The sequence below is a fragment of the Carcharhinus amblyrhynchos genome, chromosome 2 (assembly GCF_965287045.1).
Source record: "Carcharhinus amblyrhynchos chromosome 2, sCarAmb.v2.hapA, whole genome shotgun sequence".
NCBI lineage: Eukaryota > Metazoa > Chordata > Chondrichthyes > Carcharhiniformes > Carcharhinidae > Carcharhinus > Carcharhinus amblyrhynchos.
The window spans coordinates 101985596-102001944 of record NC_137325.1 but is presented as its reverse complement, the minus strand read 5'-3'; the positions used below and the strand labels follow the sequence as shown (position 1 = coordinate 102001944).

The 16349-nt window shown below is 40.5% G+C and overlaps 1 protein-coding gene across 6 annotated transcripts in view; it reads right to left on the bottom strand.

The window, feature by feature from the left end:
* LOC145356924 (V-type proton ATPase 116 kDa subunit a 1-like) overlaps positions 1 to 16349 on the bottom strand; it is a 246098-nt gene that overhangs the window by 61354 nt on the left and 168395 nt on the right. For 5 of the 6 annotated variants that reach the window (XM_080209944.1, XM_080209928.1, XM_080209968.1 and 2 more), the window contains 3 exons: positions 15339 to 15551; positions 11405 to 11467; positions 3741 to 3891 (listed from right to left, as the gene is read on the bottom strand). In XM_080209944.1, the coding sequence (XP_080066070.1) occupies positions 3741 to 3891; positions 11405 to 11467; positions 15339 to 15551 (427 nt within the window). The remainder of the gene's footprint in view (positions 1 to 3740; positions 3892 to 11404; positions 11468 to 15338; positions 15552 to 16349) is intronic. The other variant, XM_080209959.1, reaches the window with a different exon arrangement.

Below are 16349 nucleotides of genomic sequence, written 5' to 3'. Positions count from 1 at the left end.
AACAGGATTCTAGGAACTCTTCCTCAAGTCCACCACGTCCGACTTGAGTCAATCAATCAATATGCAGGTTAAAATCTCCCATGATTATTGCTGTTCTGTTTTTGCACGCATCCATTATTTGCTTGTTTATAGCCTGCCCCACTTAAAGTTATCAATGAATGACTGTCTTTTATTTAAAGCTGTTTTATTTCCTACCTTCACTATGGGGTTCATTGCTTCTACACAGTGTATAGTGGGTAAATGAGCATGAAATGTGTGTGGCTTAGCATTAGTGGCCTTAAGGGGTGGGTGGAGGGCATACCTTTGCATGGGACATGAGGACTATAGGGGTTGCTTGGGATGGCATATATTGACATGGGGAAAGAGGAGGCATAAGGGGTGAATGGCAGCATACTATGGCATGGGAGTGTGAAAGGCAATATAGGAGTTAGTTGTGGGGTATGAGGTGGCATGAATGGGACATGGGGATTGTGTGGGGGTTGAGGGAGTGTGAGGGGTTAGAGCTGGAGGGCCTTTCTGTTTTTATTAGAACAGAACAAATCCCACAACACACATGCAGGCCTTTTTAAATGGCCAACTTCTGCTCGTGGCAACTCCTGTGGCTGTCTCCAATTTTTTTCCTGGTTGTGTTTGACTTCAGTCCACACCCAATCCCAATAATGGGCACTTTGTCTCAGGGTGGATGGGCTGAGCCATAAATTTTCCTGATTGCTAATACACACACCAGGGATGAGAATCCGGCCCATTACTTAAGTTTCTTCTGTAGTGTTTTAAAGTAAAACACAAGGTACATAACAGCACATGGATAACATGCCGGAGATAATTCTGTCTTCTGATGTCACCAGCAAGATTCTGTGACATGATAACAAAAGCTAAGAAACACACGACAAAAGTTGAAATACTCTATCTTGGAAGAATTTTTAATAAGAAAATTTTGAGATACATGTGTTCTAGGATCTTTGCTATGGATTAAATTCAAAAGTTACAAGGTTTCTGTGCCAACCAGCCATAGAAACCATACTTTGGCAGACATACACCAAAGGGAACACCAAGGAAATGTAAGTCTAAACAGTGAGCAAGATACCTTTTTTGACCTGATATGTCAGCGCTTATTGCAGATAAGGGTAACCTGATGTCTAATGTAAATACATACAGAAATGGAGAGTGCAAAGAGTCAATGTTAGCATGTGGTATTCCAGAAGACCCTGGCAGAGAATGGGGACTAATATATGTGAATTTAATCTGAATCAATGTTTAATCATTGTATACTGATATTTTGAGCTTAGTGCTTTAACTAATATTCAGACTTCAAAATCAATAGGGCATAATATGCAGCAGCAGATAACCCAGATCATGCATTTTCAGGTAATGAACTCTTTTATGTAGATATAGGTCCAAATCTTTCTAATAAAAATAGTGAGTTCACAAAGCATGTTGTTATTAATACACAATTCAGGCAGGAAATTCAGATGAAGAAGAGAAATGCTGTGAGTTGTGAGTCTCCCTAACGTACTGGTTGATTTATGTAATCCAACCATGTGCCTTACACAAACATCGCACCCTGCTAGCTTTTAAGAACTTGCTGCATTTGCATATTCAACTTGTCAATGTTTCTTTGCAAACACTGCAAAGCTGCTAAGATTGGCAAAAGAACTGTTGAGGGAAGAAATAGGTCAAGATGCAATTGTCTTGCCTTTAATAATCATACCTTTAAATCACACAGCTTCAATCTGACAATTTCTGATGGGTCATAAAATAAAAACAACACTCCCAGTGTCCGATTGGACTGCTGAAAGCAAGAAACTTCAGAAGGTTTTCACAACAGTTTGAGTGCTAGTTGATAAGTAAGTAAAAGATGCACTATGACCACAGGTCTGTCCTTGCCGTCGTTGCTATCAGGAAATATAGTGAGCAAGCATGTAATTGAGCAAAATCAACCAAAACCTAGAAGCGTTTGGTGTGAGAGTGTTGAGAAGATATCACGGGTTAGAATAAGGGTTGAAATGGGACAAAAAAGATTGCATCAAAACACCTGAAAGTTTCAGTCACTGAGAGAGATTGAAGAAGTCAAAGACTGGAACCTTAAATTCAAACTGAGATTAGGAAGTGTGAACCGGGGAATGGAAGTATTCAAGCAGATTGTGAAAGCAGATAGGTATATTAGACTGGTAAGATAAAATAGAATAATGCTCTGTTCTTTTAAGCATTGAGGTAAAAAAACAGTTGTTAGTAAAAAAAAAGCCTGTCTCTCTCTTGGCAGATTCACACCATAATTCCAGTTAGAGTGCAGTGGACGCACCACAAATGATATCAGGACCCAGAAACGCAGAAACTGGTGAGGTGAGCTGTGATCTGCTTGCATCAGATGAGGGACATAGCCTGGAATCCATGATGAGGACATCCCAGAATAAGCAGCAGTCTCACCCTTGTTTATATTGTTTTAATCCACCAGGGCATTTGTCTTATGACACAAAGAAGAGAAACTCGGTGAGTTGTGTGGTAATAACTTCCCATTTCCTTTCCTTACAATTTTAGCTTTGATTACAAATATATAACTTGCTTGCAACTGAAAATTCCTGTTAGAATAGGCAAGTATATTCAAATCATAATTATGTTCTTGGTTGACTTGCATCTGAATACTTTGGGTTAGCTTTTGACTTTGCAACATATTTTAAAATGGGTGAGTGTTTGTCAGAAGTTTGATCTTGTAACTTCTCTGCTTTTCCATTCTACCCCTCTGGAAATGAGCCTTGATGAATGATATTAAAAATTGGAAAAGATGTAGATTTGCTTTCATCTGCATTACACTGTTTTGCAGTCAATATCTACCTCTTTGACTCTCTGCTGTTCCTAATATAGAATTACACAGAATGTACGACACAGAAACAGGCCATTTGGTTCAACTAGTTTGTGCTGTTGTTTCTACCCCACTTGAGTCCCTTCTCATTCTATCTACCTCGTTGCAGCCTTTCACTGGCAATTTCTATTCCCCTTCTCTGTACTCATCTCATTTCCTTTTGAAAGCATCAAAACTGTTTTCATCAACCACTTCTGTGGTAGCCAGTTCCAATTACTCTCTGAGTAAAAACATTTCTCCTCATTTCGGTTTTGGATTGTTTAGTAACCATCCTAGATTTATGAACCCTTGTTTTAAATTTTCTACAATTGGAAATCTGTCCACAACTACCTTCCAATTTATGCCCATTTATAATTTTATGGGCCTCTATTTATTTCAGAGGAATCTTAGTTGATCCTGTTATTGCAGATATATAGAGCAGACCAGATGTAATGTGTAGACTACTAATCAGATGATACCCAAAGGACACTTTCCAGGGAGGAGGGAGTACAACAGCTTTGAATCAATGACATTAGTGGCCAACATTATTCAAAAAATGAGGGATTACCGTTTGTTCAGTTAGGAAATAATAGTTGTCACATTAAGTTGACACTAACCCTCAGGGCTGGAGATTAAACTGATGGATTGATGGATTATGGATTGGACTACAGCAGGTGACAGCTTTACATTGTGTGCGGTAGTTCACTTACAAAAAAGATGACAGCTAAAGTGTAACCTTGTATAGAAATTCCAGTACCTGCAGTGTTTAATTGGACTTAAACACATGGTTATTTCAAACTGGACTGCCACTAGCTGATATGTAACAGGTTTGACTTATGATAAAACGCACACCGATTAAATGGACCAAATGTCTGAATAAAAGCAGAAATATCAAACATTTTACCTGGATTGACTTCTCGATAGTTTCCTACACCGTATGCATCGACAATGTTCTGAAATCCCGCAGTAAATGTGTTTGTCTTGTTAAACGTTGGAGGAATTTGGTTTGTTTCTATTCTGTTCAAAATAGGAGGCATGATGGAACCATTCTGGACCTAGACCAACAGAAAAAAATGTCCCTGGTACCGTCAATAAGCCTTACTAATATCCTGAATATAAATGTAAATAAATGTGTTCTTCCTCTGTTACAATATGAATTTAACATGTGTTTTGGAGAAGTTGCTGTACTTGGGTTTGAAAAAAACTTGTATACTGTTTGAAATTTCACCCACAACAATGTGGTTGGGGAAGGATACTCATCAAATGCATATAACATATGTTAACATGCTGTGAGCATTTGGGGGAGTTGGTTGCAGGGGGTTGGTTGATGGTAACATGCAGGGAAGTAAGGGCAGTGCATCTATCAGTGGCTTTAATGTAACCATGACATCTGCCTCCCACTTCCTATTTTCTGACCAATTGGCACAGTTTGAACATCACTTCTTGCACCACCTTACCCTGCAGATGTACAATTGCTCACTGTTAACGATGTTTAATCACTGTATACATTGTATCCTCTTATCTCCACTTTTCTACTCACCATTTACACACATCCTCAAGTCCTCTCCCTCTCAGCCACTCTCAGTAAATATCTGTTCACCCTTTCAACACATTCTATTACTCCCACTGATAGATTTCATCTTAAGAGGAGAAAAGAGCACAGAACAGTAGGAAGGTCGAGACAGAAAACTGGAATTGGCCCCCCAATCATCTTGATACTGACAGTAAGAGAGAATCAGGCACTGGAGATAAATGAATTCTGTTATGTATGTAGTCGGTTATTGGGACTAATAATAAACCATGATGGTAAACTAACATGATTTAATCCTAGCCCAGTCAGCACAAGACTGACCAGGCAAGCTCCACCCTGGGTCCTGGGTTACCGGACTGCTTCTCTTACAGGGGTATGCTCCCATTATATATAACAGACTCTTAGTATGGCTAGCTATGGAGATGGGATGATGGGAGCCTTCCAGCTCCTTGGTGAGAGAATCCACACTGCATACAACACTCATGCCAATTTAATGTTAACAGCCAGCGAAATATCACTGTGTGTACAAACATTCTGAGCTTAACAGTTCCAATTCATGTCTTCAGTCTCCCACAGAGAGCTCAAGTCCTGCGCGAGGTGGTACGAAATGATGAGGACTGCTCAGAGGAGATCACAAATTCTGATTGTCTACCATCACAGGATTCGTACAAACCATGCACCAGCTCAGATACTCACACTTCAGCTGGGGACACTAAGATAGATAGCTTGGGTTTTACCTAGTGAAGAAGAAGCAGAGGGTGGAGACAGGGACAGCATCCGAGAGTCTGTCTGAGAGGCTGCAGGATGCTTCATGTTCTGCTCAGCTGGATGCAGAGGCTGAACATTTATGGTGCTGTTGGATGTGTGTTAAGAAGATGTGACTTCCTGGCAAGCTTCTTGCCGCTGTGCATGTCTATAGAGAGATCATTTTTTCATTTGCTCATGGTATGTGGGCATGGCTGGCTGGGCCAACATTTATTGTCCATCTCTGAAGGCATTTTAAATGACAACCATACTGCTATGGATCTGGAATCACATATAGACCAGACCAGGTAAGGGTGGCAGATTTCCTTCCCTTAACGACACTAGTAAACTAGATGGGTTTTTACTTCGACACAATCAACGATGGTTAATTCCAGATTTTTATTGAATACAAAATTCTCCATATGCCATGGTCAGGTTTGAACCCAGGTCCCCAGAGTTTCAGGATTACTAGTTCAGAGACAATACCTCCCCTTATTGTTAGAACCAAGAGCAGCGTGATGCTGCAGATCTTGGAGATGATGCCTTTGTCCATGGAAAAAGTAGCCACCTGCATGGAGCATCAATCATTCTTTCCCCACCATGCCCCCATTGTGCCAGAAATGCAAGGTCGACTTGCATTGTTTCTGGTCCTGTGCCAAGATAAAGGCCTATTGGTTTAATGTTCGTAAAGAGCTTGAGAGATCTTTGATACAGTCATAGAGTTTGATCCCCTGTGTCTGACACTGGGTCTCCCGGATTAAAAGATCAGTAAAGTGAATGGGAAAAGGCTGCATGGTATCCTAATATTTCAGGATGGAAGACTATTCTTTACTCATGGATTAGCGATAAGCCTCCTTCAATTTGGAATTGGCATAACATCATTCTGGAATTTACCCAATGGAATTTTTGATTTGTTTACTTTGAGCTAAATCGGATGCATTCTATAAAGTCTGGGACCTTTTTCTTAAAGTTCTAGAGTGTCTTAAAGTTCGAAGTGTCTGTGAGGAAAAGGCTGCTGTGCTTCCTGCTGCTGGTATCCCTGCTGCTGGTTTCCTTGCTGCTGGTATCCATGCTTCTGATTCCCTTGCTGCTGTTTGCCTTACTGCTGGTATCCATGCTTCTGATTCCCTTGCTGCTGGTTGCCTTGCTGCTGGTATCCATGCTTCTAATTCCCTTGCTGCTGGTTGCCTTGCTGCTGGTATCCATGCTTCTGATTCCCTTGCTGCTGGTATCCATGCTTCTGATTCCCTTGCTGCTGGTATCCATGCTTCTAATTCCCTTGCTGCTGGTTGCCTTGCTGCTGGTATCAATGCTTCTGATTCCCTTGCTGCTGGTATCAATGCTTCTGATTCCCTTGCTGCTGGTATCCATGCTTCTGATTCCCTTGCTGATGTACCCCTGCTTCTGATTTCCTTGCTGCTGGTCCCCCTGCTGCTGGTCCCCCTGCTGCTGGTACCCTTGCTGCTGGTACTGCTGTTGCAGGTACCCTTGCTACTGGTACCCCTGCTGCTAGTTTTCTTGCTCTGCTGCTGGTGCTCTTCTGACTGCATCAGGTGCTGTTGTTGTTACTGGCCATTTTGGTCCTTATTGCAGTTTCAAAGTAAAATAACATAACAGTCACCTTACTGAGTCCCATACACTACAGATGGTAAGTGAAGATCAGGAGCAAGTGATGATCAGAAGCATAAACCTTCAAATTAATGGAAGCCACTCTCAAAGCAGTGAATGTAAACTCTTAAAACATGTGCTTTGAGCAAAAGCCTTTTGCACAATAAAAGCAATAAGCAGATGTGAGATCTCAGCACGTAATGGGATTATTATAGAAAGTTTCTTCAGCTCCTCAATTGCCACTGTTTTCTCTTTTTGCTTTCACTGATGAAGTCCAGAGAAGCTGTGTACACACAGTTATAGTTGGAAACCTGTGTTAAAAAATTCTAATTATCAATTAACATATTTAAACTTGCAAGCTGCCTCTCCCAAGGGGGTTCATCGAATACAACTCAATGTGTTGCATTTAAATGCGGAAGTTGGCAAGATGGAACTGGCTTCTTGATGTGCTATCACTCTCAGCACTTTTAACACTCATTATTGTTCTCAATCCTGCTTTTTCTGAGTAGTTGCAATTCACCCCATACAGTGGACTGTAATTCTTATTATTCAATGAGTATTCCACCTTTGGAGTACCTTCAATCTAATGTATATTCCCACTGTCAGAATAATACTGGACTTAGATAAGTAGGAAATAAAAGCAATTGAGCAAAAAGTGAACAGTGTTGTAATATTGAGAGCGGGGGCAGGGGAGGATGATATCTATGGTTCATTCACCTATCCTCACTGCATCAGAAGGATAAACTGACACTGATGGAATGGGAAACAAAGAGGAAACCAAGGAAAGCCTGATTAAATAAAATGAGCACAATCAGATGAGGAGCATAGTAGTTACTATAGAAAAAAATATAGAAAGAGAATCCAGAATATAGAAAGAGAATCCAGAAGCAAAATGTTAAACAATACAAAATGTTAATCAATTGCAAGTTATTTATGCACATAGCAACACCAGCATGTCCTCTAAGATCAATAATTCCAAAACAAAAAGGCTGATTTTGCCTTTCTCTTTTAACTGTATTGGCTATCCATTTTTCATGAGCTGCTGTTCACATATGTGACTAGAATAAACACAAGATAAGCTGACTGAATAATACTGGCTCTGAATTTCAGGCTGAGAGTTTTATTACATTTCATACAGCTCCATGCAGAACTTAGCATAACTTACTCTTTCTAATATAAGCACTCTCCATTTTTTAATGATTTTTTTCTATTAAGTTCGTTTTCCAACTAGTGGGTGAATTGACAATGACTGTAGATGTGGACTAAAGAATGACTATATAATTAACCCGATGTCAAATAATCAATAATGACCCAGCTCTCATTCATTGCAAATGATTGTTGACAATTATCACACGGTACAGAGTGACGGTAGAGCAGCATTCTAGCTCTCATACACAATAGGATGAATATTTATCACCATTCTGGAAGCATACATGACAGGATGATTTTAGTCCATGATCCCTCGCACCCTCTACAATGCAGAACAACTATGCCTCATTATCCTAACCCTCATACGTTACAGAATGACTGTAGTCCTTAAATCATACATCACAGAATGATTGTAGTCATCTAAAACAACCTTCAGAAATTACAGAATGACTGTAGTACTTTATATCAATCATCACACATTACAGAATAGTTTGTCATTTATATCAGTCATCCTACATCAAAGAGTGATTGTAGTAATTTATAATAAGGCTCATACATTACAGAATGACCGTAATCCTTTGTACCAACCCTCATACGTTACAGAAGGACTGTAATCATTTATATCAACCCTTATATATTTCAGAATGACTGCAGTCGTTTGTATCAACATTCAAATATTACAGAATGATTGTAGTAATTTTGTATCAACCCTCACACATTACAGAATGACTATCATCCTTTATATCAACCCTCATATAATACACAATGACTGTAGTCCCTTATATCAATGCGCATATATTACAGAATAACTACTTCTTTATTTCAACCCCCACACATCACTGAATAACAATAGTGCTTTACATCAACCCACACAGAGTAATAGAAGTTTACAGCATGGAAACAGGCCCTTCGTCCCAACATGCATTACAGAATTACTGTGGTCCTTTATACTAACCATCATACATCACAGAATGACTGCATTCATTATATTGTTCCTCATACATCACAAGATGATTGTGCTGAATCATTCCAGCTTTCTGTGTTCAGAATTGTAGTTGAACCCAGTCTGACATTAAAATTATTCAAATTTCTTCTTACCAAAGTTAACATCTCACACTTATTTATATTTGAAGTTCATTTTCACTTACGCAGACATTGTGTAAGCTTATTAATATCTTCTTGTATATTGTCATAGTCTTTCTTTGTTTTATCTGTATCTTCTAATTGGGTGTTGTCCTAAAATTTTAAAATTGTACTTCTGATTCTCAAGTCCAAATCATTCATGTAAACAACAGCAATCACGCTGTCAATTCCTTGGAACACCATTTTCAATGTTTTGGTAGTCTGAGGGTGGAATTTTATGAGAATGATTCCAAGGGCGGAATTTTACCGGCACCTCTGCCCAAAATTCTTACAATCCCATTCGAGAATGCAGTTCTCCAAGCCTTGCCCGCCCCTGGAATCGGGGCTGGCATGCCAGTAAAATTTTGGCCTAAGTCTCCAGCTGGGGTGAAAATAAGAGTTCCTGATCTGTTTTTGGGTGCATTTTCGCGTCCAATATTACGCACTTAATCATTGGAAAAATGATGTAGACTGTTTCTAGCTGCTGCGGGCAGTGGGCTGGGCTTAATTCATCAATCAGCCTGTAGAGGGAGCTACTGTGCATGTGCAGACTTCTGATGCTGCACATGTGCACTTCCAATAGCAGGGGACTGATGGACAGAGAAAGAGAGAGAGAGAGTTGTCAGGCCCCTACTCCTGCAGATAGCTTCAGCAAACTTCCCCACCCTCAATTATGGGGCTTGCATCCAATCATGAGCATGGATATCTAGCCTACTCACTGCTGCCCAGACTAATTGTGTCCCCCTCCATCTGATTCAATTGCATTTTTAGACTACATAGAACATAGAACATTACAGTGCAGTACAGGCCCTTCAGCCCTCAATGTTGCCCCGACCAGTGGAACCAATCTAATGACCCTCTAACCTAAACTATTCCAATGTTGTCCATATGCCTATCCACTGACCATTTGAACGCCCTTAAAGTTGACGAGTCCACAACTGCTGCAGGCAGGGCATTCCACGACTTTACTACCCTCTGAGTAAAGATATGCAGTGTCCCCTGCCATTCTGATCACATTTGCAGAGTGATCAAACCGTCTCCATTTGGCCTCGTCCCTTCAGGCCCCGTGCCCCCATAGGCTCCACACCCTGGGCAGTTCCAAGGTACCTGGTGGGCTTTGTGCAGATGCCAGGCTAGCAGTGCCAAAGTACCAGGGTGGCATTGCGGACTGGCACTGCCCAAGGGGGCCCCCTTTGTCTGTGGCCTCCTTCGGGGGCCTCAATAGCCTCTGATTCCACTACATAAGCCAACATGACTGTTCCCCATTCATGGGGAGCAGGTGTCTTCCTCACTGGAGACAACATCTCTCGGTGAGACCATAAAGACAAGTGAGCCCAGATGATTGAGCACAGGGCCCACTAAACAGATGCAAATAAGTCTTTAAATAAATTTGAATAAATTATTTAGCCTCTCACCCATTTCCAGTGAAAGGTTGACCTCGCTGGAAATCTGGCTCTCGTAAAATTGAGATAGCTAAGGAAGTGGGTGTTTCTCAGCCGTCATGTGATTTTACCAGCTCAATCCTCCCATTGATGGGTGGGGTAAGCCAATAAAATCTTGGCCTGAATAACTACTCCTAACCGATACTGTGTTCTATAGCCAGCTTGCTGTTCATTTAGTACTTGTCCCCTGACTCCACATGTGACATTTTACACCCTTGTTTCTCCCAGAGAAATGAACAAACAACCATCTATTTCAGTAACCACATCAAAGGCAGATAATCCTTTAATAACTTCCTAAAATTGTCAATCAAAATGTGAATTCACTCTCCTGGTGAGATAAATTGTTTTAAACTATTGAAACTTAGTCAGACATTCATAATGGGCTTGGAAACATTTACAAACCCTAGGAAAAATGAACAATTAAACCTATATTGAAACTGAAAACACCATAGCCTTATTTTTCTAAGCTAAACTGAATATACTGTCAATCAAAGCTTTTAAGGAGAAGGTTTGTTTTTGCTAGGTGAAAGGTACTGCTGTCTCCTTTCATTTCAAAATAACTGTGGGCATTTAAATCACTTCAGTTAATTACATCAGAGATCACACACAGTTTTTTCTTCAGTTTTCAATGCACAGGAGCACATTTTTTATTAAAATGTATCTCAACCCTTTGCATAATATCAATCTAATGATCAACTTTGTAGGACAGAGCCCTATAATCAATCTCTGCAGCAAAAATGCATCAAGCTTACAATACCATATTTAACTACTGAAACTGTAAAAAACATTTTTTTTGTTGTTTTCCAAAGCTTTTCCATGGAAGACTTCCAGGAGCAGCATACTTCTTATTGGTTCCCCACTGGAACTGAGATTGCCTTGTATTCACTCTTCCACCGAAAGGATGTGAAGCACTTTTATTACCAAAAGGCTTAATACACCCACTAAAATTGCACAGAGGTCTAAGCTACTCACCCCTTCCACAGAGCTGGCAAAGGTCAGAGTGCTGCATGATGGCTGGCTGCTGGCATCTTCATCCTGTGCCAACAAAACAGGAATGGGTTGGGAACCCTGGAAATGGATCCTTTCTGCCATTTTTAAAGGGCCTGTGAACCATCTAAGCAAAAAACCAGGCTTTGGGTGAGATGGGGGGATGGAATTCTCTGGGCCCACTAGCTCCCAGCGAGTCTCACGATGGCCCAGAGAATCGGGCATTGAACCAAAAAAGAGTGGGTTTAGTGCTGGGCACTAAACCCATCGTGATGCTTGCCTAGGCTTGATGTAGTGCTTTGTAAAAGATTCCACTGCTATCTCAATGACTTTCTATCCTCCAGCTCCTTATGTTTACTTTTATTTCCCTTTGCGGTTGCATGCATCTCAACCACCCCACTTTTCGTGACCACAATGTTGACGGAGTCTAAGCCTGATCACTGCACATTGAATTTAGTACAGGTCAAAAGCTTCCAGTGCAATGGTGAAGGTTTCAATGATTTCAGTTTTTTAGGAAGCCTTAGCAACATCAAATTAAAGCTGTGTGCATATACTGGGGCTGACTGCAAACTGTGCAGAATGGAGCCTCCTCCCTCAAATGAAATTGACATCTCTTATCTGTCAGAGGACTTCAAAGGTGTCTGCTCACAACTGCAGCTTCTGACAAGGAGAAATGAAAATCTCTGCTGCAGAGTAGAATGCTGCATTGATTTAATATTCATTATTTCTGGGTGGAGGAGAGGATGCCTCTCTTTGGTGAGGGGCTGGTCACTGGAGTGGGGGGGGGGGATGCGGGGGCAGGTGGGCACTATTGCATTTTTTGGCGGGATAGGGTCCTGTCTCTGAAAACAGAGATCAGGGTGCCCTTTACAAATGATGGCCCAGTCTCTGAACAATGGGGGTTGGTTGGCGGGTTGCTCAAAATGAATTTGTGAACATCTTTTGGGTGGGAGAAAACACGGCCAGTGCTGGCGGGGAACACTCCTGTTTTCCCACTGGTGTGGGCACTTAGTTCAGGAATTGCCGTTTGTAAAGCCATGAACCCTACCTGCCTTTTTAATCACTCATTCAACCTTTCCTGCCATCTTAGATACATCCCCACCCCATTCCACCCCACCCCACCACACATCCATCATTGTGTTCAGTTTATTTTTGATTGTGATAGTTTGGTAACTAATCCTTGTGTATGTGTATGATTGCTTAAACCTGTGGGTGGAGCTAGTGAGTTAAGTACTGATACCACAGTGAGAATGTTCTAGAAAAGACCTGGACTCTAAGTGGTGATCTGTGTTGAAAATCCTCCACATTCCGAGATATTTTAAAGCTCTGTAAATAAACTAATTGGATGTAGGATTAGATTCATCTCAGCAGTGCTCTGAGATAAATAAGAAATCCAGAAAACCAGTACCTAACACCCTCAGGTCTCCATTTAACTTTGTTTCATTTATTTTATAATGCCTTACCTCATTCTTCCTACCAAGATGTTTTGCTTCACATTTCTCAACATTAATTGTCATCTGCCGCCTGCCTGCCTATTTCACCGGCCTGTCTCTCTTCTCTGGGACCAGATTTTCTATCCAGGGTTGGGGACCAACCTGATGAATTCTGGTTCCTGATTCCTTGTCTGAACTGTGTCGTTGTGACACAGTTTAAGTGGCCTAATTGGCCAGTGTCAAAGGTGGGGGCAGTCATGTTGGGGGTTGCCTCTGCCTTGCTGATTTTAGCAGGCAGATCCTGGCGGGAGGTCAAATGTTTAGGGCAATGTTACTCATCTCTCAGATATCAACTCACAGTAATGACACAGTATGACATCAGTAGACCTTTAAGAAAAGCTTTTTTAAAATCATATTTTCTCATAGCTTCTCTGATTGCTTCTGAGCTGTGTACCAGATGTCCTTTCATTGCTCCTAAATTGGCTTAAATGGGGTTGTTTTTGTTTACTCTGTGGTTAGTTTTACGGCCATGTGTTGTTAGGAGAAAAGGTCATGGGTTCTGGATAGGTTTGTTTTCCTTCCTAACGAGTTTAAGGTTTTTTTTCTGTTTGGCTGCAGTTTGAGTTTTAGTTTTTAGAAGGGACATGAAGCTGGAAAGAAAAATTTCTCTTTTACGCTCTCTTGCCTTGGCTTTGGAAATTCTGTGGGTTAACTGAATGCATTTCTGGAGCAGAAAACCTGCTGTTGGTGGCTTGACCAGAGTCTACCTCGGATTCTGGGAAGCTCTTCCGACTTCAAACTGTTCTGGGTATGTCAAGAGGACTACTAGAACTTATAAGACTGAGAGCTTTCCATTCTCCAACCAAAGGACTCAATCCTAGCATCATGTGAGCATTAAGCTTTGCTATTTAAGCTGGTATGTGTATGGGATTGGTTTAATTGGAACATCTTAGATATATTTGTTAAGGGTCATACATTATCGTGGTTGTTTTGGTTTTGTTTGTAACTGATAACAGTTATTGCTAATTTTCTTTCCATTCATGATAACTATGTTCTTAAATAAACTTTGTTCAATAAAAGGTCCCTACTTGGTCATTTGAATCTTCCTGAGGTAAAACATATCATGCTTATCCAAGCCAAATTTGAGATGCAAAACTTATGATACAGCCAGGTTCATAAAACACTTTGGAGTTTCTGACCTGAACCATAACAAGAGAAAGTTACCAGCTCCCCCGCAGGGAATCTGACAATAGTGCAATACAACTACAGGCCAAAATGTTAAAATTCCCAACTCTAACAGAAACACCACTTAATAAGCTCCTTAAGGGGCCATTAATTGAGAGTGAGAGCATATCTCCTTTCCGCCCCACCTCTGGCCCTTTGAAAATTCAAAACCGTTTTGGAGGTGTCGGCATTCACCAAAGTCATCCTCTTCAACTTGTAAACCGACACCTTTATTGATTCCCTCTCTTCCCAGTTCTGCTGAGACAATAATCCATAGTTTTAATATCTGAATACTGAAATTCTCCAAACCTCACATAGCTCAATACTCCCCTTTTCAATCTTCCAGGAACTGCAGCTCATTCAGAATGCTGCTGCCATATCTTTACCTGCTCAAGCCTTTAACTTACATCTGTTATGCTCCATTAACTCTCCATGTCCTTTAAATCAATATGAAAATCTTTGCCCTTAACATCAAAAGCATCATGGCCTACCACCAAAAGCAGCCTTAAAAAGAAAATGCACGCTTTTTGTTCCTGAGGCATTGAATGGCTGCTTATCCTCTGCTCATTCCCCCATGTGTGGTCATTCTTTTAATCTCCAGTCATTTGCACTCCAAAGCTCCCTCTGAAATTCCCTATTAACTTTTCCTTTCCTTCATTTCGAAACCTTTCTCCAATGCAGGTCTTCTGACCAGTATCCCTTCTGGTATACATATCCTTCTTCACTTTTGAAGCATGTTCAGTTGTTTTCCTAAATATGAGGAACACTCAATGTTCCTTCCTTGAACCTCATGCACTAATAATAAGGCTGTGATAGACAGCTTTTTAATCCGTAAGGGAGTTAAGGGTTATAGGGTTAAGGTAGAAAAGTGGATTTGAGGATTATCATATCAGGTCAGTCATGATCCTTTTGGTTGGCACAGTAGATCCAATGGGCTGAATGACCTACTTCTTCAAGAAACAAAAACTAGAAGCAGGAGTAGGCCATTTGGCCCTTCGAGCCTGCTCCACCATTCATTACAATCAGCAAATTCAATATCCTGATCTCCCTTCTACATCTTATGATCTAACCAATGGCTCATCCAGAAAGTGTTACAAATGTAAGGCACATTGATGGATTGGGCACAGCATAATGATAGCATTAATATGAATTAACATTAGAATTTCAAATATACTTGTCGCTCAACTGAAAGTACAGGAGAGGTTTTACAGTCACCAGTAGACATGGATTCCTTACATTTTGGAAACATTTGAGATACTTACTGATTCTTTTGTTAATGTGTAGTGGACTTTTTTAAGGTCTGTAACAGGACACCAGATTTCAGCTATTAAACACTTCTGGGTGATATCTATGTTACAAAGATTTAACGTGTAGTAAATTGCCTTCATCTTCTTGACTTTAACATTCCATTTGTGAATATCCTTAGCAGCAGAGAGCAGCAAATCCTTACGATGCTTTTCCGTCTGGTCAAGAACCTGTTAGGTACATGAAAGAAACAGTCTTGGTATAATTAAAGATCAATTTTGACGCACATGACTTTACCAGCGTAAATTTAAAAAAACCCTCACATTTACATAATGAACTCTAGATTGCGCCACACGAGACTTATCAAAGGCACTTTCTTAATGCTCAGACAAATCACAATTTAAGAGGCCAGAGCAATTATAGTGTAATGCACTGAAGAATATGTAACAAGTGGCCAAACTCAATTATAGCATGCGACCCGAGGCTCAACTGCATATGTAGTGATAATTACCAGATTTGTTTATCTTTTATGTTAAAATTAAATTAAATCAAAAGTACAGAAAAACAAACAAGACTAGCAGGAGGTGCCCTTAAATATTTGATAGTCTAAAGGAAAACAGCTGCACAATATTTTCACTTTTGCCACCTTTAACATTAAAAAATTGTGTGAATCGGGGGACTTGTTGTCAAGGTGATTTTTCTTGTGTGCTTATTAAGTAGTTACACTGGTAGTCAGGATTTTCTGCCTAATAATTGATCAGTCAGCTATCAGTCTGAACTATGGGCATAGCCTCAAAATAAGGGGGAGCAGATTTAGGGCTGAGTTGAGGAGGAACTTCTTCATACAAAGGGTGTTAATCTGTGGAATTCCCTGCCTAGTAAAGCAGTTGAGGCTACCTCAAAGAATGTTTTTAAGGCAAGGATAGATAAGTTTTTGAACAGTAAAGAAATTAAGCGTTATGGTGAGCAGGCTGGTAAGTGGAGCTGAGTCCATGAAAAGATCAGCCATGATCTTATTAAACGGTGGA